The sequence below is a fragment of the Coregonus clupeaformis genome, chromosome 7 (genome assembly GCF_020615455.1).
Source record: "Coregonus clupeaformis isolate EN_2021a chromosome 7, ASM2061545v1, whole genome shotgun sequence".
Classification (NCBI taxonomy): Eukaryota; Metazoa; Chordata; class Actinopteri; order Salmoniformes; family Salmonidae; genus Coregonus; species Coregonus clupeaformis.
The window spans coordinates 38,095,267-38,120,422 of record NC_059198.1 but is presented as its reverse complement, the minus strand read 5'-3'; the positions used below and the strand labels follow the sequence as shown (position 1 = coordinate 38,120,422).

The 25,156-nt window shown below is 46.6% G+C and overlaps 1 protein-coding gene across 1 annotated transcript in view; it reads right to left on the bottom strand.

The window, feature by feature from the left end:
• LOC121569333 (catenin delta-2-like) overlaps window positions 1-25,156 on the bottom strand; it is a 461,200-nt gene that overhangs the window by 22,700 nt on the left and 413,344 nt on the right. Inside the window, exon 21 of the mRNA XM_041880205.2 lies at window positions 21,327-21,411. Coding sequence (XP_041736139.2) covers window positions 21,327-21,411 — 85 coding nt within the window. The remainder of the gene's footprint in view (window positions 1-21,326; window positions 21,412-25,156) is intronic.

Genomic DNA, 25,156 nt, shown 5'->3' with positions numbered 1-25,156 from the left:
AGCTTTCAGCGGGATTGCTCAAGTAGTGCAAGGAGACAAGGTTCAAACAAAACAAGGATTTTATTATAGGTCTTGGGAAATTAACGAAAATATAACAAAATTCTGTTCTCTTGTGGCTCTTTAAGGGTTAACAGTTCAGGGATGTCTCTTCCACATCCAAAGTCATAATTCTCCCTCGCTCAGATAACTTTTCCCCAGCCTTACTGTAGTCCACGTTGCAGCTAGTGGCCAACCCAGCAAAAAGTCCTTCCAAATGTCTCTCACGTATTTCCACAGGTGCATATATCCAAAGGTGAGTATTTCCCAAAGGTAAGTATCTCCAAATCCTTATATTCCTCATGGAAGTGGACGTGCAGCCCTCTTGTCCTCCAGAGCGCCCAGGTTGGAGACTGTGTCTCTTCCCTTCCCAAACCTTCAGCTCATCAGCTCCTCATTTGTTTCAGCTGCGTGGGAAGATTGGCCATAGAGGGGTGGAGTTCCCGACCATACCAGCAGATGGAGCCATAGCCGTCTGGGTTTGCAGCCACCTCAGGGGGATGTAACGTCCCTCCAGGACACAGCCTCTCGTGACATCACACCATCCTTCCATCACACCATCCTTGTGGCATGTCTTGTGGGGTATGCATGGGTGTCTGAGCTGTGTGCCAGTTGTTCAAACAGACACCTCTGTGCTTTCAACATGTCAACACCTCTGGGAACCATGTTGAGCTACACATGTAGTTCAGCACATGTCTATACACACACAAGCCTCACACGCGCCTTGCACATGCTATAAATCCAACACACGTGTGACACATGTACACAGTATGCCCGTAGTCTCCCAAGGGCGCAGTGGTCTAAGACACTGCATCGCAGTGCTAGCTGTGCCACTAGAGATCCTGGTTCGAATCCAGGCTCTGTCGTAGCCGGCCGCGACCGGGAGACCCATGGGGCGGCGCTCAATTGGTCCAGCGTCGTCCAGGGTAGGGGAGGGAATGGCCGTCAGGGATGTAGCTCAGTTGGTAGAGCATGGCGTTTGCAACGCCAGGGTTCAATTCCCACGGGGGGCCAGTATGAAAAATAAATACAAATAATAATGTATGCACTCACTAACTGTAAGTCGCTCTGGATAAGAGTGTCTGCTAAATGGCAAAAAATGTAATGTGTTACGCATAATGAGCTGATGCCTTTAGCTCAATGAGATAATATTGTCTGTATGCTGTTGCCTAGCCCCAGGTAGACTGTAGTTATCACACTATTGGTTTGAACTGAGTGTGTTTCTGTGCTCCTCGGCAGCCCAATCAGTTAGTGTCTGTGGGCACTTCTTAATGTCAGCATCAGGACAGACAAAGGTGACAGCTGACTGTCTGTGTGTGTCGGATTTAACAACCCTGGAAGGCACTGAGAGAGAGACAGAGATAGAGCGAGACTGAGAGAGAGAGAGAGAGAGAGAGAGGCAGAGAGAGAGAGACAGACAGCGAGAGAGAGACAGAAACAGAGAGAGCGAGAGACAGAGAGAGAGCAGAGAGCAGAGAAAACAGACATATAGAGAAAGCAGTGGGTAGAGAAAGTGAAAGAGGTAGGGACACAGTTGTACAGTGCTTTCAGAAAGTATTCACACCCCATAATGTCTATGTTTATAGAATTTTTTACAAATTAATTAAAAATGAAAAGCTGAAATGTCTTGAGTTAATAAGTATTCAACCCTTTTGTTATGGCATAATTTAGTTCAGGAGTAAAGATTTGCTTAACAAGTCACATAATAAGTTACATGAACTCACTCTGTGTGCAATAATAGTGTTTAACATGATTATTTAACGACTACCTCATCTCTGTACCCTACACATACAATGAGCTGTAAGGTCCCTCAGTCGAGCAGTACATTTCAAACACAGATTTAATCACAAAGACCAGGGAGGTTTTCCAACGGCTCACATAGATGGGCACATATTGGTAGGACACCTATTAGCAGACATTGAATATCCCTTTGAGCATGGTGAAGTTATTAATTACACTTTGGATGGTGTATCAATACACCCAGTCACTAAAATGATACAGGCGTCCTTCCTAACTCAGTTACAGAGTTTAATGGGTGTGATAGGAGAAAACTGAGGATGGATCAACAACATTATAGCTACTCCACAATACTGACCTAAATGACAGAGTGAAAAAAAGGAAGCCTGTACAGAATAATTCCAACACATGCATCCTGTTTGCAATAAGGCACTAAAGTAAAACTGCAAAAAAATGTGTCAAAGAAATTAACTTTATGTCCCGAATACAAAGTGTTATGTTTGGGGAAAATCCAACACAACACATCACTGAGTACCACTATTCATATTTTCAAGCATGGTGGTGGCTGCATCATGTTATGGGTATGCTTGTCATCGTCAAGGACTAGGGTGTTTTTTAGGATGAAAATAATCGGAATAGAGCTAAGCACAGGCAAAATCCTAGAGGAATCCAAGTGTGCAAAGCTAGTAGAGACTTACCCAGAAAGACTCACAGCTGTAATCGCTGCAAAAGGTGATTCTAACATGTATTGAGTCAGGGGTGTGAAAACTTATGTAAATTAGATATTTCTGTATTTCGTTTTTTAACACATTTGCTAAAATTTCTAAAAACATGTTTTCACTTTATCATTATTGTGTGTAGATAGGTGTGCATCTACACACAAGGGGTGTGAATACTTTCTGAAGGCACTGTATGGCTGAGGGAATATGTACTGGATCAGCAGAATCACCTCTGTGACCTCTACACCTCCAGTCTGTTTATTCAGCCCCTTAAAGTGGAACTGACAGCGTTTTAACTACTTTGCAGATATGAAACAAACAGACAATCATAATATCAGTAAATAAATATCAAATTCCCAGTTTATGCTACAAAACCAACTTCATAAAAGTTTTTAAAAATAAGTTATATTTATATATATGTTGTGATGTCACGAGAGGCTACACAGCTTTCAGCGGGATTGCTCAAGTAGTGCAAGGAGACCAGGTTCAACCAAAACAAGGATTTTATTAAAGGTCTTGGGAAACTAACGAAAGTATAACACAATTCTGTTCTCTGGTGGCTCTTTAAGGGTTAACAGTTCAGGGATGTCTCTTCCACATCCAAAATCATAACTCTCCCTCGCTCAAATAACTTTTCCCCAGTCTTACTGTATTCCACGTTGCAGCTAGTGGCCAACCCAGCAAAACGTCCTTCCAAATGTCCCACACGTATTTCCACAGGTGCATATATCCCAAGGTGAGTATTTCCCAAAGGTAAGTATCTCCAAATCCTTATATTCCTCATGGAAGTGGACGTGCAGCACTCTTGTCCTCCAGAGAGCCCAGCTTGGAGACTGTGTCTCTTCCCTTCCCAAACCTTCAGCTCATCAGCTCCTCATTTGTTTCAGCTGCGTGGGAAGATTGGCCATAGAGGGGTGGAGTTCCCGACCATACCAGCAGATGGACCCATAGCTGTCTGGGTTTGCAGCCACCTCAGGGGGATGTAACATCCCTCCAGGACACAGCCTCTCGTGACATCACACATCCCCCCTCCTCGGGACCGACGTCCTCGTCGGGGTAAAGGCAGCGAAGAAGGCATCACGCCGGGAGAGGGCGTCCGCATTGCCGTGGTGCTTGCCAGCCTGCTCTCTCTTCAACTCCTCCACCTCTAGGACCAGGGACTCAGCCTCCTGTTGTCTCTCCTTGAGTTTCTTACTGAACGCATCAGCCTTGGTTTTAGCAGAGTTTAGCTTCTGTTGAGCAGCTTTCAGTTCCTTCTCTCTCTCTGCCTCCGCATTCTTCATCTTGTTCTCCAACACCTTGTACTTCTCCTCTGCCTTCTTCTGGACCTCCTTACTACTGCGCAGGGTCTCCTCACACTCCTCGATGGTCCTGCGCAGCCTCTCCAGCTCCTCCTGTTGCTTAGGGAAGGAGCTCTGTTGGAGTTTAGCCTGGAGGATATCTAACTCTTCTGTCTTCATGTCTAACTGTTGCTTTAACAAACGATACCTCTCAGCGGTCCCCTTCAGACCAGACAGTTCTTTGTCCAGATTCTGTAGCTCCGTCTCTGTGTCGGTCTGGGCACCTGCCATCCCTATCAGAGCCCGGGCGGGAGTGAGCAACTCGGAGGATTGCACCGGAGCCTTCCCAGGATGAGTCTTGCCTCTCCGTTTCCGAGGTACTCGGGTTATCCTCTCCTGAGACTCTCTCCAGAGTGGGTAAAAGGCTGGGCAGTCTCGTCCAATTAGGACAGGGACGGGGAGGGAATCAACCACCCCCGCCGTCGTGTGTATGGTTCCCCGTGTGCTGGTCATTGTAAGTTCAGTAATGGGGTATTCTCTGGTGCCCCCATGGACACAGGAAACTGGGAGGACTTTCCCCGGGGGTCAGACACGTTGGGCCCACCAAATCCTTACGCACCAGGGTGGCCCGGCTACCAGAATCCAGTAAGGCCTCCACATCATGGTGATTCACAGTTACCGGGCAGGTGGGGGGTCGATCTGGGCCGCCATCTACGACTCCCAAGAGCGAGGCAAAACGGTGTGTGGGTGCTGAGCTGGAGGACTCCGCAGTGGGCATAGGTTCATCGGCTGGTTTCCCACACTGCCAGGAGATATGTCCCATCTCCCCACACCGGTAACACTGTCGAGTTTCCCCCCTCCTGGTGTACTCTTCTTGGACCCGCCTGGTTTCTGGCTCCCCCTGGAGCCGGGATAAGTCCTGACGTGGCTGGGTTCGAGACCTTGGGGTCCTTTGGGACGGGTTCTTCCCATTTGTGGTGGGGCCGCACTCCTGGGGTCTTTTCGGGAAGCATTCAGCATCTCCGCTGTGGCCTGGTACTTTTCCACAGCTTCCACGGTCAGATCAGCCGTGGTCAAGGCCTGTTGACTGATGAACCGTTTTGCCTCATAAGGCAGGGCGCGTAGGTAACGATCCACCACAACGGCCTCCACCACCGCTGCTGCTGTATTCCTCTGCGGATCCAGCCATTTCCTTGCGATTCGGACAAGTTCATGCATCTGCGCCCGAGGAGGTTGGTCTGGTTGGAAGGTCCAGCTGTGAAAGCGCTGGGCCATACCAAACTTTGTGAGTCCATATCTGCTGAGGATCTCAGACTTCAGGGCATCATAGTCAGTGACCTGGTCAGGGCCCAGGTCCCGGACAGCATTCAGCGCTTCCCCGGTTAGAAAGGGGGCTAACAGACCAACCCACTGTTGCTTGGGCCAGGCTTCCCTAGTGGCCGTGGCCTCAAATGCATGCAGGTATGCCTCAATGTCATCGGTAGCTCCCATCTTAGATATAAAGTCACTTGCCTTTATTGGGCGGGTATTTTGGACCACCCTCTGTCTCTGCAACTGCAATTCCTCTGCCTTCAGAAGGTTGGCTTTCTTTTGCTCCTCCAAGAGAGCCACGTTTGCTTGCATCTGGGCTTGCTGGCCAGCAACAAGGGCTTTCAATATGTCCTCCATTTCAGTCGGCGGGGAGCCTACGGCCAACTTGGAAAACTGGGTGATCAAACCTTCGGTATCCTCCTCTGACATGCACTATTAACGCTTGAGCGTGCCCGTATTCTCCACCATCTGTGATGTCACGAGAGGCTACACAGCTTTCAGCGGGATTGCTCAAGTAGTGCAAGGAGACCAGGTTCAACCAAAACAAGGATTTTATTAAAGGTCTTGGGAAACTAACGAAAGTATAACACAATTCTGTTCTCTGGTGGCTCTTTAAGGGTTAACATTTCAGGGATGTCTCTTCCACATCCAAAATCATAACTCTCCCTCGCTCAAATAACTTTTCCCCAGTCTTACTGTATTCCACGTTGCAGCTAGTGGCCAACCCAGCAAAACGTCCTTCCAAATGTCCCACACGTATTTCCACAGGTGCATATATCCCAAGGTGAGTATTTCCCAAAGGTAAGTATCTCCAAATCCTTATATTCCTCATGGAAGTGGACGTGCAGCACTCTTGTCCTCCAGAGAGCCCAGCTTGGAGACTGTGTCTCTTCCCTTCCCAAACCTTCAGCTCATCAGCTCCTCATTTGTTTCAGCTGCGTGGGAAGATTGGCCATAGAGGGGTGGAGTTCCCGACCATACCAGCAGATGGAGCCATAGCTGTCTGGGTTTGCAGCCACCTCAGGGGGATGTAACATCCCTCCAGGACACAGCCTCTCGTGACATCACAATGTATTCACTAACTGTAAGTCGCTCTGGATAAGAGCGTCTGCTAAATGACTAAAATGTAATGTAAAATGATTCAACATTCCATGACGTACACTAAGGCACTGTTGGCAGAATAGATGGATGCAGTTCAATGCATGATTCATATAATTCACCAATACATTTCTTGGTAGTCCAATAACTATTGCTATCAGATTGTAAATCTTAGCTGGCCTGGTACATTGTTTGCTGCCTCCATTCAGGATGCACTGTTTCAGTTTCCATGACTCAAAACTTGGACAAAAACGGATGAATGTAACTAAGGCTGGGAATGTCAATAGAATGTCACGATCGTTGAGGAACGGGTCAGACCAAGATGCAGCGTGGTATGCGTACATGTTTATTAAACAGGATAAACACTAGACAAAATAACAAAATCAACGAAACCGTGAAGTCCTATGGGCTATACACGAAACAAGCCAAACAGGAACACAAACAAGATCCCACAACCCAGGCATGAAATCTGGCTGCCTAAGTATGATCCCCAATCAGAGACAACGAGCGACAGCTGCCTCTGATTGGGAACCATACCCGGCCAAACATAGAACTACAATACATAGAGTTTCACACCCTGACCAAACTACCTAGAGAATAACAGTGTCTCCAGGTCAGGGCGTGACAGTACCCCCCCCCCCCCAAAGGTGCGTACTCCGGCCGCACCAACCTGACTCATTAGGGGAGGGTCCGGGTGGGCATTCAGCCTCGGAGGCGGCTCCGGCTCCGGGCGTGACGACCTCTCCCTCTCTGCCTCCCCGTTGCGCCCCTTGTCTGGTCTGGACCTCGACTCGCTGCTTCCCCTCTCCTTCCTCCCACGATGCACCAAGCCCTGTCTGGACCCTGGTGTGGGAGGCCCCGAACCTGGAGAGGGGCTGACGTCTGGGCCTGGATCGGCAATCCTCCCGCGATGCACCAAGCCCTGTCTGGACCCTGGTGTGGGAGATCTCGACCCTGGAGAGTGGAGCCGCTGACCGGAGCTGAACTGGACCCCGGTGGAGCGGACAGCTCTGGCTCCGGAGTGGGGCCGCTGACCGGAGCTGGATTGGGCACCGGTGGAGCGGACTGCTCTGGCTCCGGAGTGGAGCCGCTGACCGGAGCTGGACTCGGCACCGGTGGAGCGGACTGCTCTGGCTCCGGAGTGGAACCGCTGACCGGAGCTGGACTAGGCACCGGTGGAGCGGACTGCTCTGGCTCCGGAGTGGAGCCGCTGACCACTGGTTTGGTGCGGGGAGCAGGTACGGGGCGTACCGGACTGTGGAGGCGCACTGGAGGTCTGGAGCGTAGAGCTGGCACAACCCGTCCTGGCTGGATGCCCACTTCCGCACAGTATGTGTGTGGCGTTAACACAGGACGCACTGGGCTGTGCACGCGCACTGGTGACACAGTACGTAGCTCCGCATAACACGGAGCCTGCACGGTCACACGCTTCCTAGCGTGAGTACGGGGAGTTGGCTCTGCTCTGAACCCTGGCTCCGCCAACCACCCCGTGTGCCCCCCCAAATACATTTATTGGGGCTGCTTCTCGGGCTTTCTTCGTGACCGCGTCCTTTTGGGTCGCCGTTTCTCCTCTCCTGCCTGGGCTTCCTCCTTCGCCCAGGGTCCTCTATCGGCTACTCTCTCCTTCTCCACCCTCATCCCTTTTAGGGCCTCCATATGGTATGCGTACATGTTTATTAAACAGGATAAACACTAGACAAAATAACAAAATCAACGAAACCGTGAAGTCCTATGGGCTATACACGAAACAATAAGCCAAACAGGAACACAAACAAGATCCCACAACCCAGGCAGGAAAACTGGCTGCCTAAGTATGATCCCCAATCAGAGACAACGAGCAACAACTGCCTCTGATTGGGAACCACACCATACATAGATCTACAATACATAGAGTTTCACACCCTGACCAAACTACCTAGAGAATAACAGTATCTCCAGGTCAGGGCGTGACATAGAATCAAACTAGCAAGGGCAATGATCACAAGTCAGTCATAACGTGGCTAATATGCTAGCGTATCTATTTATGTAGCAAGCTAAAAACACAGAGCTTAACGTTAGCTAGATAGCTAGCTGCTAGGAGGATGTCATGTCATTGGAGGAGTGGGTGAGTGACTGACTTTTTCCCCTCGTATCGTTTTTCGGTGGCTACACAGCTAGAGATGCACGTGTCATTTGGTTAGCTAGCAAGAAATGTTAATCGCTTTGTTAGCTAGCTATGCTGAACAACTGTTATCCAGTTACATTTTACATTTACATTTTAGTCATTTAGCAGACGCTCTTATCCAGAGCGACTTACAGTTAGTGAATACAATTTTTATTTTTTTTATTTTTTTTATACTGGCCCCCCGTGGGAATCAAACCCACAACCCTGGCGTTGCAAACGCCATGCTCTATCAACTGAGCTACATCCCTGCCGGCCATTCCCTCCCCTACCCTGGACGACGCTGGGCCAATTGTGCGCCGCCCATGAGTCTCCCGGTCGCGGCCGGCTGCGACAGAGCCTGGATTCGAACCAGGATCTCTAGTGGCACAGTTAGCACTGCGATGCAGTGCCTTAGACCACTGCGCCACTCAGGAGTGGCGCAGTTAGCATATCTCTTGCTTTTGCAAATTCACTCTGGCTAGCTATCTACTCAGAGCACTCTGGTCTGAGTGTGCCAGAGCACAGAATAACTGCTGAAAACAGTAATAGTTAGTCACGAATGCTCTATATAACATGTAAACAGCCTAACCAGCTCTGCTAGGCCAAGTAAAATGGTCAGTGAGGTGTTCTCTCAAGCTAGCCAACTTTAGCCAGTTAGCTTGGGTGCTGGTTGGGACAACGCATGCATTGGCAGGCAAGCTGCAGGAGGACGAGCAGGCTATTCCCAATCATTTATCAGTACAATTTTGACCGCCAACTAGCTGAAAAAGTTTGAGAGGGTTTATCTAATGTTCCTTCGTTAGATATTAGCTAATCTTGCTCTGGCTAGCATTAGTTGTTGATCTTGTTGTTGTTGATGTGCATAATATGTTTATTTGTCACATACACAGGATACAGAAGGTGTAAACGGTATAGTGAAACGGTTACTTGTATAGTGGAGTCTTTTGTTTAGACATGTAGCTAGTGTCATGACTTCCTCCGAAGCTGCCTCCTTTCCTTGTTCGGGCAGGCTTCGGCGTTCGTCGTCACCTGCCTTCTAGCCACTGCCGCATCTCATCTCATCATTCCATTTGTTTTGTCTTGTCTATTACACACACCTGGTTCATATCCCATCATTAGTACGTGTATAAGTGTTCCCTCTGCCCCCTTGTCCTTGGGGGTGATTGTTTAATGTGAGGAGAGAGTAGCTCGGTTGAGCTATGTGTATTTTGTATTTGCCGGGGTATATGTTCCCCGTGTGCCTGTTTTGTTCCAGTGCGCCTGTTTTGCGCACTGGACTGGTTGACGCTATCCAGCGTTACCCTCCTGCGCCTGACTCCTTCAAATCACCTATCACAGCTAGTTAGCTAGCGAAACAATTAACCATACACGTAACGCTAGCTAGCGAGCCAGCCAGCTAAAGTTAGCTAGCTAGCTAACAGTACGCTTTCACTTGCAATGAAAACGACTTTCTGACCAATTAGAAACATATAATGTCTGAAAATGTAGCTAGCTAGACTCTCTTACCCGTATACATGGATGAAAGCTTCTCCCTCTCTGTCACTGATGCCATGGTTGCCCTTGGTTTGAAGATGTAATCCGGAGACAGGTGTTTTATACAACAGCCTTCTTCTGTGTGTTCTTTTTTCGACTCCCTCTGCATATTTGCAATCAAACGGCAGAATTTTCTCCATCTCCTTAGCTATCATACTCTGCTTCCACCGGGCATTCCACTGATTTCAAAACTCGGTCCTCCAGAAAGTGGAGAACATTAGCAACACTTATGCAGTTCTTCGTGATATCTTTCAAAAAAGCGAAATCTCTTCAGATTACCTCAACAAATTGACAACTAGAATGCCAAAAGTCTGCAAGGCTGTAATTGCTGCAAATGGAGGATTCTTTGACGAAAGCAAAGTTTGAAAGACACAATTCAATTAAAAATCATTATTTTTAACCTTGTCAATGACTACATTTCCTATTCATTTTGCTATATTTCCTATTCAAACTCATTTCATGTATGTTTTCATGGAAAACAAGGACATTTCTAAGTGACCCCAAACTTTTGAACGGTAGTGTACATATTTGCAGAAATACATTCAAGTGTATTTTGTGGCTTTCGGCTAATGCGTTCTAATGATCTAAAGTCACAATGTTGCAACTGCCTGTAAACACACAGTCCAGTTCAACACTCTCCCCCTGCTTACTGTTGCTTAGCGATATGAATATTCAAGTGGACTCATCAAACTCTAAACTTGCCTCTGATTTCAGTGCTGTTCTGGACTGTTTCAATATTACCCAACATGTCAATTTTCCCACTCACATCAAGGGACACATACTTGACCTCGTCTGCTCTGTTGGCCTCAACCTAACTCATATTTCCTGATCTGTCCCCCTCAACCCTATGGCCCCCCTCCAAACTAAACCTGTCTCCTGTCTCCTCCTCCTCCCCCTGGTTGACCCCTGAGCTCCGCGCCCTGAAGCAAGCTGGCCGCCGCATGGAGCACCTGCTTTTTTATTGTGAAACAAACAAGAAATAAGAAAAAAAACAGAAAATGATTTACCCCCCCAAAGTCAATACTTTGTAGAGCCACCTTTTGCAGCAATTACAGCTGCAAGTCTCTTGGGGTATGTCTCTATAAGCTTGGCACATCTAGCCACTGGAATTTTTGCCCATTTTTCGAGGCAAAACTGCTCCAGCTCCTTCAAGTTGGATGGGTTCCGCTGGTGTACAGCAATCTTTAAGTCATACCACAGATTCTCAATTGGATTGAGGTCTGGGCTTTGACTAGGCCATTCCAAGACATTTAAATGTTTTCCCTTAAACCACTCAAGTGTTGCTTTAGCAGTATGCTTAGGGTCATTGTCCTGCTGGAAGGTGAACCTCCGTCCCAGTCTCAAATCTCTGGAAGACTGAAACAGGTTTCCCTCAAGAATTTCCCTGTATTTAGCGCCATCCATCATTCCTTCAATTCTGACCAGTTTCCCAGTCCCTGCCGATGAAAAACATCCCCACAGCATGATGCTGCCACCACCATGCTTCACTGTGGGGATGGTGTTCTCGGGGTGATGAGAGGTGTTGGGTTTGCGCCAGACATAGCGTTTTCCTTGATGGCAAAAAAGCTCAATTTTAGTCTCATCTGACCAGAGTACCTTCTTCCATATGTTTGGGGAGTCTCCCACATGCCTTTTGGCGAACACCAAACGTGTTTGCTTCTTTTTTTCTTTTTTCTGGCCACTCTTCCGTAAAGCCCAGCTCTGTGGAGTGTACAGTTTAAAGTGGTCCTATGGACAGATACTCCAATCGCCGTTGTGGAGCTTGGCTGCTCCTTCAGGGTTATCTTTGGTCTCTTTGTTACCTCTCTGATTAATGCCTTCCTTGCCTGGTCCGTGAGTTTTGGTGGGCGGCCCTCTCTTGGCAGGTTTGTTGTTGCCATATTCTTTCAATTTTTTAATAATGGATTTAATGGTGCTCCGTGGGATGTTCAAAGTTTTAGATATTTTTTTATAACCCAACCCTGATCTGTACTTCTCCACAACTTTGTCCCTGACCTGTTTGGAGACCTCCTTGGTCTTCATTGTGCCGCTTGCTTGGTGGTGCCCCTTGCTTAGTGGTGTTGCAGACTCTGGGGCTTTTCAGAACAGGTGTATATATACTGAGATCATGTGACAGATCATGTGACACTTAGATTGCACACAGGTGGACTTTATTTAACTAATTATGTGACTTCTGAAGGTAATTGGTTGCACCAGATCTTATTTAGGGGCTTCATAGCAAAGGGGGTGAATTTTTATTTCACTTCACCAATTTGGACTATTTTGTGTATGTCCATTACATGAAATCCAAATATAAATCCATTTAAATTACAGGTTGTAATGCAACAAAATAGGAAAAACGCCAAGGGGGATGAATACTTTTGCAAGGCACTGTACATTGTTTACCAGCATTGGAGTAAAACAAGCTTATATTTTGGGTTCTGATGGAGTACGACAGTTCAACTAAGTGTAAGGGATCGGGGGTTGGCTGGGTCTAGACAGAGTCTGACACTTCCCCGATCTACTGAGAGGGGGAGTCATCAGACTCGATCTGGTTCACCTGAGTTCTGAGCACACCTGTCAGTAATTAGTGTAGGATTTAAGGTGTGCTCAGAAGTTCAGTCGGTGCGAGGTATTGTTCCATTGTGACTTGCTAAGCGTTTTGTTCCGAGAGAGAGAGAGAGAGTTTGTTGTTTTTGATTACCCGTGTACCCGACCTGTGCCTTGTTGTTTGACTCCCTGAATTGCTTAATCCTCTACTTGTCTACCCCAGTGATTACCGTTCTCTGATCCTGTGCCTGTGACCTCGACTACGACTAAGCCCGCTCCCTTGGTACCTCTGCCTGTCTCTGCCTGGCCCGGTTTTGACCACTGCCCGCCCGACCACGATTAAGCTATTCCCTTGTCTGTACTATAATAAAGCATCGCTATTCTGCGATTGGATCTTACCACTCTGTCCGAGTATTCATTATAGAATACCTCGCCATTACCATGGATCCAGCGGAATTACAGAGGCGATGGGAGATACAGGAGAAACGCATGGATGAACTCCTACAGCTACTCAACGCTGGTGCAGCGGAAGGCACCACCCCGAGTACGGTCAGTCCTCGTCATGCACCTCCGATTTCTATACCGACAAGGTACGACGGGGAACCTGGCAAATGTCAGGGGTTTCTACTCCAGACGTCCCTGTATATGTCATATAATCGTACTATGTTTTCCGATGACCGTAGCAGGGTGGATTTCATGATTTCTCTGCTAACGGGAAGAGCACTGGATTGGGCTACTGCGCTTTGGGCAGCTGAGGTCCCCGAGCTGAATGCGGAAGTTCAGTTCAAGAGACTGTTTCAAGAGGTGTTCCGACCACCCAGTATCTGGGCGTAGTGTGGGAGACCAACTATGCGAACTTCAGCAGGGCCGTCGCACAGTAGCCGACTACGCTTTAGATTTCCGTACTATAGCAGCCGGTAGCGGATGGAGCGAGACTGCTTTGCTCACAGTTTTCCGAAGAGGGCTGCGCAGGGCGTACAGACTGAGTTGGCTTGTCGAGGAGATATCACTGCGCTACATGAGTTTATCAAAATAGCCATTTCTATTGATAATCTTATAGTGCAACACAAGGCATCCACAGTGCGGGAGCCCTCGATCACTGGTCCTATGCAATCGACAGAGCGGAGGAGAGAATCTGAGGAGGAACCTATGCAACTGGGACGGTCACCTCTACAAGGGTCGGTGAGACAACAACGTCGGCAAGACGGACTATGCCTGTATTGTGGTCAGTCGGGTCATTTCGTTCGTCAATGTCCGATACGACCTAACCATACCCCAGAGTATCGCCTCGGAACTGCCAAACCGGTGAGTGAGACTCCCGTTTTGAACATTACATCTAAACAAATGTATGTACCTGTTACCTTATCTGTCGGAGAGAAAGTGCGCAGGTTGGAAGGACTTATTGATTCCGGAGCGGCGGCCAGCTTTCTGGATATGGGTCTTGCTGAGGAGTTTGGAGTTCAACTTATCCCAATTCAACCTCCCCTGCGAGTCAACGCGCTAGACGGTGAGCCCATGGGCACTGGGTTCATTACGCACCGTACCGGGGAAATCAAGTTACAAGTGGGCTCCCTGCACCATGAGAACATCATTCTGTTTGTCATCTCCGCTCCACGGGAGCCGCTAGTCCTCGGCCACCCCTGGCTCGTTACCCATGATCCGGTCATCTCCTGGAAATCTGGCGATATCACGGCTTGGGTGAGGTATGTAGGGCTTAGTGCCTCATTTTACCTTGCAAAACGTCTACTGTGGAGGATGCGAAGGGTGCGGTGTCTACTGTTGTTCCTACAGAGTACCAGGATTACGCACGGTGTTCTCCAAGGAGAGGGCTACCGTGTTACCACCGCATCGGGCCTGGGATTGTGCAATTGATCTGCTATCCGGGGCTACACCTCCTCGCGGACGAATCTACCCTTTGTCACAGCCGGACGGGAATCAATGAGCAAGTATATTGACGAGGCACTTCAGCAAGGGGCCATTCGCCCATCTACGTCTCCAGCGGCATCCAGTTTTTTCTTTGTTAAGAAAAAGGATGGCGGACTGCGTCCTTGTATAGACTATCGAGGTTTGAACGATATCACCATAAAAAATCGTTACCCCCTTCCTTTGATTCCAGCAGCCCTCGAGCAGGTGGGGCAGGCCTCCATCTACAGTAAACTGGACCTCAGGAGTGCGTACAATCTGGTGCGCATTAGAGAGGGGGATGAATGGAAGACTGCCTTCATCACCCATCGCGGACATTATGAATATTGTGTCATGCCCTATGGACTTACTAACGCGCCCTCGGTGTTCCAGGCGTTCATGAATGACATTTTTAGGGACTTGATTGATCGTTTCGTCATAGTGTACATTGATGACATCCTAATCTACTCTAACTCTCTAAGTGAACATGTGTCCCATGTACGACAGGTTCTGGACCGACTCCGCCAACACTCTCTGTTCGTGAAGGCCGAGAAGAGTGAGTTCCATGTCACGACGATTTCCTTCCTTGGGGCCATACTCACTCCCGACGGGGTAAGACTGGATGAATCCAAGGTACAAGCTGTACGAGACTGGCCTCAACCCCAGACGGTGAAAGAGCTTCAGAGATTCTTGGGGTTTGCCAATTACTATAGACGGTTCGTGCGTAATTTCAGCACCACCGCAGCTCCCCTGTCGGCGATGACCAGCCACAAGGGGCGTGGTCTGAAATGGACGGAGGGGGCAGTGCGGGCTTTTGAGACATTGAAACAACGATTTACCACCGTCCCCATTTTATGTCAGCCGGATCCTACCTTGCCGTTCATCGTGGAGGTGGACGCCTCGGAGGTTGGAGTTGGAGCCGTGCTATCCCAGCGCCAAGGTGAGCCGCCCAAATCACGACCCTGTGCTTTTTTTTTTCGAAGAAGCTGAATCCGGCCGAGCAGAACTACGACGTGGGAAATCGTGAATTACTGGCGGTGAAGTTAGCACTGGAGGAGTGGAGACATTGGCTGGAGGGATCAGCTCATCCGTTCCAAGTGCTCACGGACCACCGCAATCTGGAGTATCTTCACAGTGCTAAACGACTGAACTCCCGACAGGCAAGGTGGTCTTTGTTCTTCAACCGTTTTCAATTCACTGTCTCTTATATTCCCGGGTCCAAGAATTGTAAGGCGGACGCCGCTTTCCCGCAGTTCGAGCGCGCGGACAGACCGGTTGAACCAGAACCTATCCTCCCCATGAGTTGCCGTGCTGGTCCTGTGAGGTGGGCTATCGATGACACGATTCAGGAGAGCCTACAAGCGGAACCAGCCCCTCCAGAAACCCCGGTGTCAAAGGTGTTTGTACCAGCTCCGCTTCGACCTCAACTGATGGAATGGTGCCACACGTCGCTAGGATCTGGTCATCCCGGAATCACTCGAACTACCCGACTCATCAGTCGAAAATACTGGTGGGATTCCCCTCACAGATGACGTCCGAGACTACGTATTATCCTGCCCAGTATGTGCTCAGTCCAAGGCGCCTCGAGCACTACCGGAGGGTAAGCTGATGCCATTGCCAACTCCTCAACGACCCTGGTCGCACATTGCGATGGACTTTGTTACCGACCTACCAGAATCAGAGGGCCATACTGTAATTCTCGTGGTCATCGATCGATTCTCAAAGATGTGTCGGTTAGTACCCATGACCCGTTTACCTAACGCCACTCAGATGGCGGAGACTATATTTAACCAGGTGTTCCGGCAGTTTGGTGTTCCAGAGGATATTGTTTCCGACCGGGGACCCCAGTTCGTATCCCGGGTTTGGAAGGCCTTCTGCGAACGCTTGGGCATCTCGGTGAGCCTCACCTCCGGATATCATCCCCAGGCCAATGGGCAGACAGAACGGCTCAACCAGGAAATTGGGAAGTATCTATGGCAACAATGTTCGCGGCAGCCGCAAGAGTGGAGCCGATTCCTTCCTTGGGTAGAGTATGCTCAGAACTCACTCATTCACACCTCCCTACGTCTAACGCCTTTTCAGTGTGTTCTAGGGTATCAACCACCCCTGTTCCCATGGGATACCGCACCCGGGATGGTACCGGCGGTGGACGAGTGGTTCCGTCGGAGTGCGCAGGTCTGGGAGACGGCCCATCAACATCTCAGTCAAGCCTCACAGCAACAAAAAACCTATGCCGACCGACGCCGGAGACCTACTCCCACTTATCAAACCGGGCAACGAGTGTGGCTGTCTACCCGAGACCTGCGGTTCCGACGGAGCTGCAAGAAGCTCCAACCCAGGTACATTGGTCCCTTCAAAGTACAGAGACGGATTAACCCTGTCACCTACCGTCTGTTACTCCCTCGACAATACAGGATAAACCCAACGTTCCACGTCTCCCTGTTGAAACCTGTCCATTATAGCCCGATGTATCCACCAATCGCTCAACAACCTACTACACCACCTTTGGAGGATGAACAGGACACCACCTATACAGTCCACGAGATACTGGAGTCAAGACGGAGACGAGGGGGCATCGAATATCTCGTGGACTGGGAGGGATATGGACCGGAGGAACGGTCCTGGGTTCCTGCTAAGGACATACTAGACCCCGCTCTCAAGGCCACTTTCCACGCTGAACACCCAGATCATCCCGGACCCCGACCCAGAGGAAGACCACCCGGTAGAGGTAGAAGGCCGTCAGGAGCCGGCCCTGGGGAGGGGGATACTGTAAGGGATCGGGGGTTGGCTGGGTCTAGACAGAGTCTGACACTTCCCCGATCTACTGAGAGGGGGAGTCATCAGACTCGATCTGGTTCACCTGAGTTCTGAGCACACCTGTCAGTAATTAGTGTAGGATTTAAGGTGTGCTCAGAAGTTCAGTCGGTGCGAGGTATTGTTCCATTGTGACTTGCTAAGCGTTTTGTTCCGAGAGAGAGAGAGAGAGTTTGTTGTTTTTGATTACCCGTGTACCCGACCTGTGCCTTGTTGTTTGACTCCCCGAATTGCTTAATCCTCTACTTGTCTACCCCAGTGATTACCGTTCTCTGATCCTGTGCCTGTGACCTCGACTACGACTAAGCCCGCTCCTTTGGTACCTCTGCCTGTCTCTGCCTGGCCCGGTTTTGACCACTGCCCGCCCGACCACGATTAAGCTATTCCCTTGTCTGTACTCTAATAAAGCATCGCTATTCTGCGATTGGATCTTACCACTCTGTCCGAGTATTCATTACACTAAGCTAATGAGGCATTTATAGTTAAATTATTTATAACTGGTCCCGTGTGGCTCAGTTGGTAGGCCATGGTGCTTGCAACGCCAGGGTTGTGGGTTCGATTCCCACGGGGGACAAGTATGAAAATGTATTCACTCACTACTGTAAGTCACTCTGGATAAGAGTGTCTGCTAAATGACGTATATGTAAAAACGTAAGAATCAATGGGTGCAGATCATTCATTAATAAGTAAAAAAAAAATGGACGTATAAATGAAGGATTCTAGCTTTCAAACCCTCTCTGCATATACTGTAGGAAGTGATTAATTGTTGTCAGTGGAGTCTATAACACGCGTGCACACGGTGTGAGCAGACCGAGTGTATCAATGTTCTCATTACTCCAGACATCAAAGGAAAAAGCTTTCTGAGACGGCAGCTCAAACCAACTCATTATTGACCTAATCCTATATTCTCCTCTATTCTCTAACATATTAAACCACACACACGCTAATATTACACCACACACACTACTAATACTACAATACTAATACTACACTACTAATACTACACCACACACAATACTAATACTACACCACACACAATACTAATACTACACTACTAATACTACACCACACACAATACTAATACTACACTACTAATACTACACCACACACAATACTAATACTACACTACTAATACTACACCACACACAATACTAATACTACACTACTAATACTACACCACACACAATACTAATACTACACTACTAATACTACACCACACACAATACTAATACTACACTACTAATATTACACCACACACAGCACTAATATTACACTACTAATACTACACCACACACAGCACTAATATTACACTACTAATTCTACTAATATTATACTACACCACACACACTAATAATACTATTTCACCACACACACTACTAATACTACTAATACCACAAACATGTTGCCACAAACACTCACATACTATTTCAAGGTCTCCTTAACGCCTCTCTGTACTGTAAATAACCTAGTTTAAGACTATTACCTTTTCTGCTCAATGTTCGATATATGGGAGATCCTAACTTGTAAAAAGCATACAGTACATACACTAATTCAAAGCTTTGTGTCATGGTTTGATATCACTGGGAGAAAAGTCCAATATGTGTGTAAAGTTAGTGTTTCACCACAGTGGGTTAACACCACAGCTCCCCTGCCTCCTAAACTCGCTCTCCGTGGGGTCGGAAGAAAGCGGATATTACCGGTTTTCAGGCATAGAGTATTTTTAAGCTAACTTCCGTTTCCCTGAGAAACGGATGTGGGGATTCCGCTCAGGCCTGCTATGTTAGGTTACCATTCAGGTGTGACAGACTAAGTAGACAGGGCAACCTGAGGCTGATACCGTGACAGACACACACGGCAGTGTTCTCTCTATGTGTCACACACACACATATGCTAGTTGAAATACACCTCATAACTAACAGTAGTTAACTGGGATTTTAACCTAGTCTTCACTTCACTGCCATTTACTATCCTGTGTTTACACTATATAATAATATAATATGCCATTTAGCAGACGCTTTTATCCAAAGCGACTTATAGTCATGTGTGCATACATTTTTACGTATGGGTGGTCCCGGGGATCGAACCCACTACCCTGGCATTACAAGCGCCATGCTCTACCAATTGAGCTACAGAGGACCACTATCCTGTGTTTACACTATCCTGTGTTTATACTATACTGTGTTTACACTCTACTGTGTTTACACTATACTGTGTTTAGCGTGTTTACACTATACTGTGTTTACACTATACTGTGTTTACACTATACTGTGTTTAGCGTGTTTACACTCTACTGTGTTTACACTCTACTGTGTTTACACTCTACTGTGTTTAGCGTGTTTACACTATACTGTGTTTACACTATACTGTTTTTAGCGTGTTTACACTCTACTGTGTTTACACTCTACTGTGTTTACACTCTACTGTGTTTAGCGTGTTTACACTATACTGTGTTTACACTATACTGTGTTTACACTCTACTGTGTTTAGTGTGTTTACACTATACTGTGTTTACACTATACTGTGTTTAGTGTGTTTACACTATACTGTGTTTACACTATACTGTGTTTAGTGTGTTTACACTATACTGTGTTTACATTATACTGTGTTTAGTGTGTTTATACTATACTGTGTTTACACTATACTGTGTTTACACTATACTGTGTTTAGTGTGTTTACACTATACTGTGTTTACACTATACTGTGTTTAGTGTGTTTACACTATACTGTGTTTACACTATACTGTGTTTAGTGTGTTTACACTATACTGTGTTTACATTATACTGTGTTTAGTGTGTTTATACTATACTGTGTTTACACTATACTGTGTTTACACTATACTGTGTTTAGTGTGTTTACACTATACTGTGTTTACACTATACTGTGTTTAGTGTGTTTACACTATACTGTGTTTACGCTATACTATGTTTACACTATACTGTGTTTAGTGTGTTTACACTTTACTGTGTTTACATTATATTGTGTTTAGTGTGTTTACACTATACTGTGTTTAGACTATACTGTGTTTAGTGTGTTTACACTATGCTGTGTTTAGTGTGTTTACACTATGATGTGTTTACACTATACTGTGTTTAGTGAAAAGATCAGGACATCTGTAGAACCTAATCAAGTTGGGTCTGGGTGTTCCTTTCCCAGAGGAAGGAAGAGAGAGAGAGAGAGAGAGAGAGAGAGAGAGAGAGAGAGAGAGAGAGAGAGAGAGAGAGAGAGAGAGAGAGAGAGAGAGAGAGAGAGAGAGAGAGAGAGAGAGAGAGAGGAAGAGAGAGAGAGAGAGAGAGAGAGAGAGAGAGAGAGAGAGAGAGAGAGAGAGAGAGAGAGAGAGAAATAGTGATGGAAAATAGTGAAATATAGCGAGAGAGCGAGAGAGGGAAAGAGGACTTGAATAGACCTACAGTACACAATAGACCCTGGGCACTGGGCTCAACAAAGTCTTCACAGTAAATCTTTCACAGTACTGTGTTGTTGTTCCTCTTGTCTGAACCCCATTACTCTTCTGTGTGAACGTAGTAATGGTCCACCCCAGGGAGCCGTGTACACAGCACACACACACTTGCATGCATTCACATGCACACACAAACGCACATATGCACACACACGTAAGGCATGCATTCATGCACACACACGCTTGCATGTATACACAGGCTGACTCTCACTGTTTTCTATTATATATCTCTCAAATGAGTCGTGAGATTTAATAATCCAGAGAATGCGGGGGCACAAACAAAACCAAAACCTATTTTCCATCTCTCTCTCATCATTTGTAAGTCGCTCTGGATAAGAGCGTCTGCTAAATGACGCAAATGTAAATGTAAACTGCCTTGACAAAACACTTCAACACTAGAAAGTGAGAGAAAGCAATACAACCTCTAACACCAAGCTAAGCATGTCTACACAAGCTATAAGACCAGAATCAGAAAGCTTATCTTGTGAGGTCCAGGCACAACAGTTCTAGTCAGGTGTCTTTTACACTGTTATGAAGCATTATGTCACTCTTATGATGCTGTTATGAAGCATTATGTCACTCTTATGATGCTGTTATGAAGCATTATGTCACTCTAATAAAGCTGTTATGATGCATTATGTCACTCTTATGATGCTGTTATGAGCATTATGTCACTCTTATGATGCTGTTATGAAGCATTATGTCACTAGTAATGCTGTTATGTTTCATTATGTCACTCTTATGATGCTGTTATGAAGCTGTTTTACCTTCTTGTAGAGGCTGCGTAGGTCTCTGTACTGCCACATACTGCTGAGCACCTGAGAGGCTGCCTTCACCACCTTGGCTGAGTGTCTGAGAGAGAGAGAGCGAGAGAGACAGAGACAGGGAGGGAGGGAGGGAGGGAGGGAGGGAGGGAGGGACATTTTTATTAATTTTAATGTTGTGAGAACAGTATATACATGATATGTTGTTGTATGAGCCAAGCTCTCTATTGATAGCTATATTGATAGCTCTATTGATCGCTCTCTATTGATAGCTCTCTATTGATAGCTCTCGATTGATAGCTCTCGATCGATAATTCTCGATCGATAGCTCTCTATTGATAGCTCTCTATTGATAGCTCTCTATCGCTGGCTCTCGATTGATAGCTCTCTATTGATAACTCTCTATTGATAACTCTCTATTGATAACTCTCTATTGTCCAAATTAAGTCGTAATTTACTTTATTCATTCTCAACTCTTCATCCCAAATGTCACCCTATTCGCCATGTACAGTGGGGGGGAAAAGTATTTAGTCAGCCCCCAATTGTGCAAGTTCTCCCACTTAAAAAGATGAGAGAGGCCTGTCATTTTTATCATAGGTACACGTCAACTATGACAGACAAATTGAGAAAATAAAATCCAGAAAATCACATTGTAGGATTTTTACTGAATTTATTTGCAAATTATGGTGGAAAATAAGTATTTGGTCACCTACAAACAAGAAAGATTTCTGGCTCTCACAGACCTGTAACTTCTTCTTTAAGAGGCTCCTCTGTCCTCCACTCGTTACCTGTATTAATGCCACCTGTTTGAACTTGTTATCAGTATAAAAGACACCTGTCCACAACCTCAAACAGTCACACTCCAAACTCCACTATGGCCAAGACCAAAGAGCTGTCAAAGGACACCAGAAACAAAATTGTAGACATGCACCAGGCTGGGAAGACTGAATCTGCAATAGGTAAGCAGCTTGGTTTGAAGAAATCAACTGTGGGAGCAATTATTAGGAAATGGAAGACATACAACACCACTGATAATCTCCCTCGATCTGGGGCTCCACGCAAGATCTCACCCCGTGGGGTCAAAATGATCACAAGAACGGTGAGCAAAAATCCCAGAACCACACGGGGGGACCTAGTGAATGACCTGCAGAGAGCTGGGACCAAAGTAACAAAGCCTACCATCAGTAACACACTACGCCGCCAGGGACTCAAATCCTGCAGTGACAGACGTGTCCCCTGCTAAAGCCAGTACATGTCCAGGCCCGTCTGAAGTTTGCTAGAGTGCATTTGGATGATCCAGAAGAGGATTGGGAGAATGTCATATGGTCAGATGAAACCAAAATAGAACTTTTTGGTAAAAACTCAACTCAGTCGTGTTTGGAGGACAAAGAATGCTGAGTTGCATCCAAAGAACACCATACCTACTGTGAAGCATGGGGGTGGAAACATCATGCTTTGGGGCTGTTTTTCTGCAAAGGGACCAGGACGACTGATCCGTGTAAAGGAAAGAATGAATGGGGCCATGTATCGTGAGATTTTGAGTGAAAACCTCCTTCCATCAGCAAGGGCATTGAAGATTAAACGTGGCTGGGTCTTTCAGCATGACAATGATCCCAAACACACCGCCCGGCAACCTGAAGGAGTGGCTTCGTAAGAAGCATTTCAAGGTCCTGGAGTGGCCTAGCCAGTCTCCAGATCTGAACCCCATAGAAAATCTTTGGAGGGAGTTGAAAGTCCGTGTTGCCCAGCGACAGCCCCAAAACATCACTGCTCTAGAGGAGATCTGCATGGAGGAATGGGCCAAAATACCAGCAACAGTGTGTGAAAACCTTGTGAAGACTTACAGAAAACGTTTGACCTGTGTCATTGCTAACAAAGGGTATATAACAAAGTATTGAGAAACTTTTGTTATTGACCAAATACTTATTTTCCACCATAATCTGCAAATAAATTCATTAAAAATCCTACAATGTGATTTTCTGGATTTTGTTTTCTCATTTTGTCCGTCATAGTTGACGTGTACCTATGATGAAAATTACAGGCCTCTCTCATCTTTTTAAGTGGGAGAACTTGCACAATTGGTGGCTGACTAAATACTTTTTTTCCCCACTGTAGCCCTATGGGCTCTGGCCAAAATGCGGAACAGGGTGCTATTCAACATCAGGAGTCCCTCTGTCTGGAGCCATTATGGATTTAAATGTGTTCAACATCAGGAGTCCCTCTGTCTGGAGCCATTATGGATTTAAATGTGTTCAACATCAGGAGTTCCTGTCTGGAGCCATTATGGTTTTAAATGTGTTCAACATCAGGAGTCCCTCTGTCTGGAGCCATTAGGGTTTTAATAGGTGATTGCTCTTTAGCAGAGGCGCAATCTTCCTTAGCAGTTATAGAACAGTTATGCTAATGGCTGCTGCTAGCCACTTTAGAGGAAATGAGAAGAGAAAGAGTGGGTTTTTCATTTTGTAAGAGCAACGGAGGGACTTGAAGAGGGTGGTTATTGTACATTTGTATTTCATTAGCAACGTACAGTATAAACACAGCTCTTGTGACTGGGCATAAAATAAATACAAGGCTACAGAAACCTCAACTTGGCGAGGCGCACACCCGTACCAATAGGACGCATTGGGAGTGAGTAGCTCCGGAATGTTCCGACAAAACTGTGGTTATATGTAGAAGCCAGACAACAAAGTTCAAATTAAGCCTCTAAAATTGATAGATCAATAAATCCCCAAGCAACTGGGAGAGCGTGAGCGGCCAGCTTTGTACAACAGCGAACCAATCAGTTGGTAAAGCGACGCGGTGACACGAATCCAACAAGCCATGGCTTCCCTCAGCAGAAAAAACAACAAACAACTTGGAGATGCAAATGAGAGTAATGAACAGCTAAAGGAGATCCAGGAAAACATAACTAAAATGCTCTCAATGCTCACCAAAACAAACTAACTGCTACAATCTGTTGTTAAAAAAGTTGATTTACTCAGAAATAAAGTCTATCATGTTAGACATGCACCAACAAGGCGTGCGCATGAACAAACAAGACAACAAAATTAGCCTTCTGGAAACAAAGTTGCAAACTTTAGAAGATGAATTGGACCAGCAAGAAAATAGAATGAGACGAAACAACATGAGAATATATTGTCCTTACCGGAAGACGAGGAAAAATGGGACCTTTCCAGCTACGTGGTCAAACTGATATCAGAGGAACTTGAAGTGGGTATATCACCAGAGGATCTGGAACGATGCCATAAGATCGGCGTGAAACAGAAGAATGCAAAATACCCTCGCATTGTAATCTTCAAGTTGAGGACCTATCAGACCAAAGTCAACATTCTGAAGGCACAAGGGGAAAGGAGATCAAAATCCATGGCCAGTCCATTCGATTCGTCCAGGACCTTTCTGATAGGCTGAGAAAAAAACGCAAGCAATATATTCTGATCAGTCACTGGAGGAAAAAGGAATCAAATCTTAACTCCGCTTTCGGGCAGCGCTGTGGGTATGGAAGGAAACACAAAGGATGGAATTCACAAGCGCCAAGCTACAAAAAACCCTCCCAGAAACCTTCCAAGTTGAAGGAGGAGAGCCCCTACTCTGAGGAGAGCCCCCTACTCTGAGAAGAGGTCGAGGTAGGATATAATGTTGAGCGCACTAGGCTACATACAGTGATGCCTGAGACTAGCTTATGGTAAACTGAGACAATATCCTTTCCCCCTCCTCCCAATATAATATATACTCTACTTTCCCCAAATAACTGTTGTTCACTATGAAGTAACGATAGAAGTAGCCAATGCCAATAGACTACATGGACACTGAAAAGATAATTCAAAGGGGGAAAT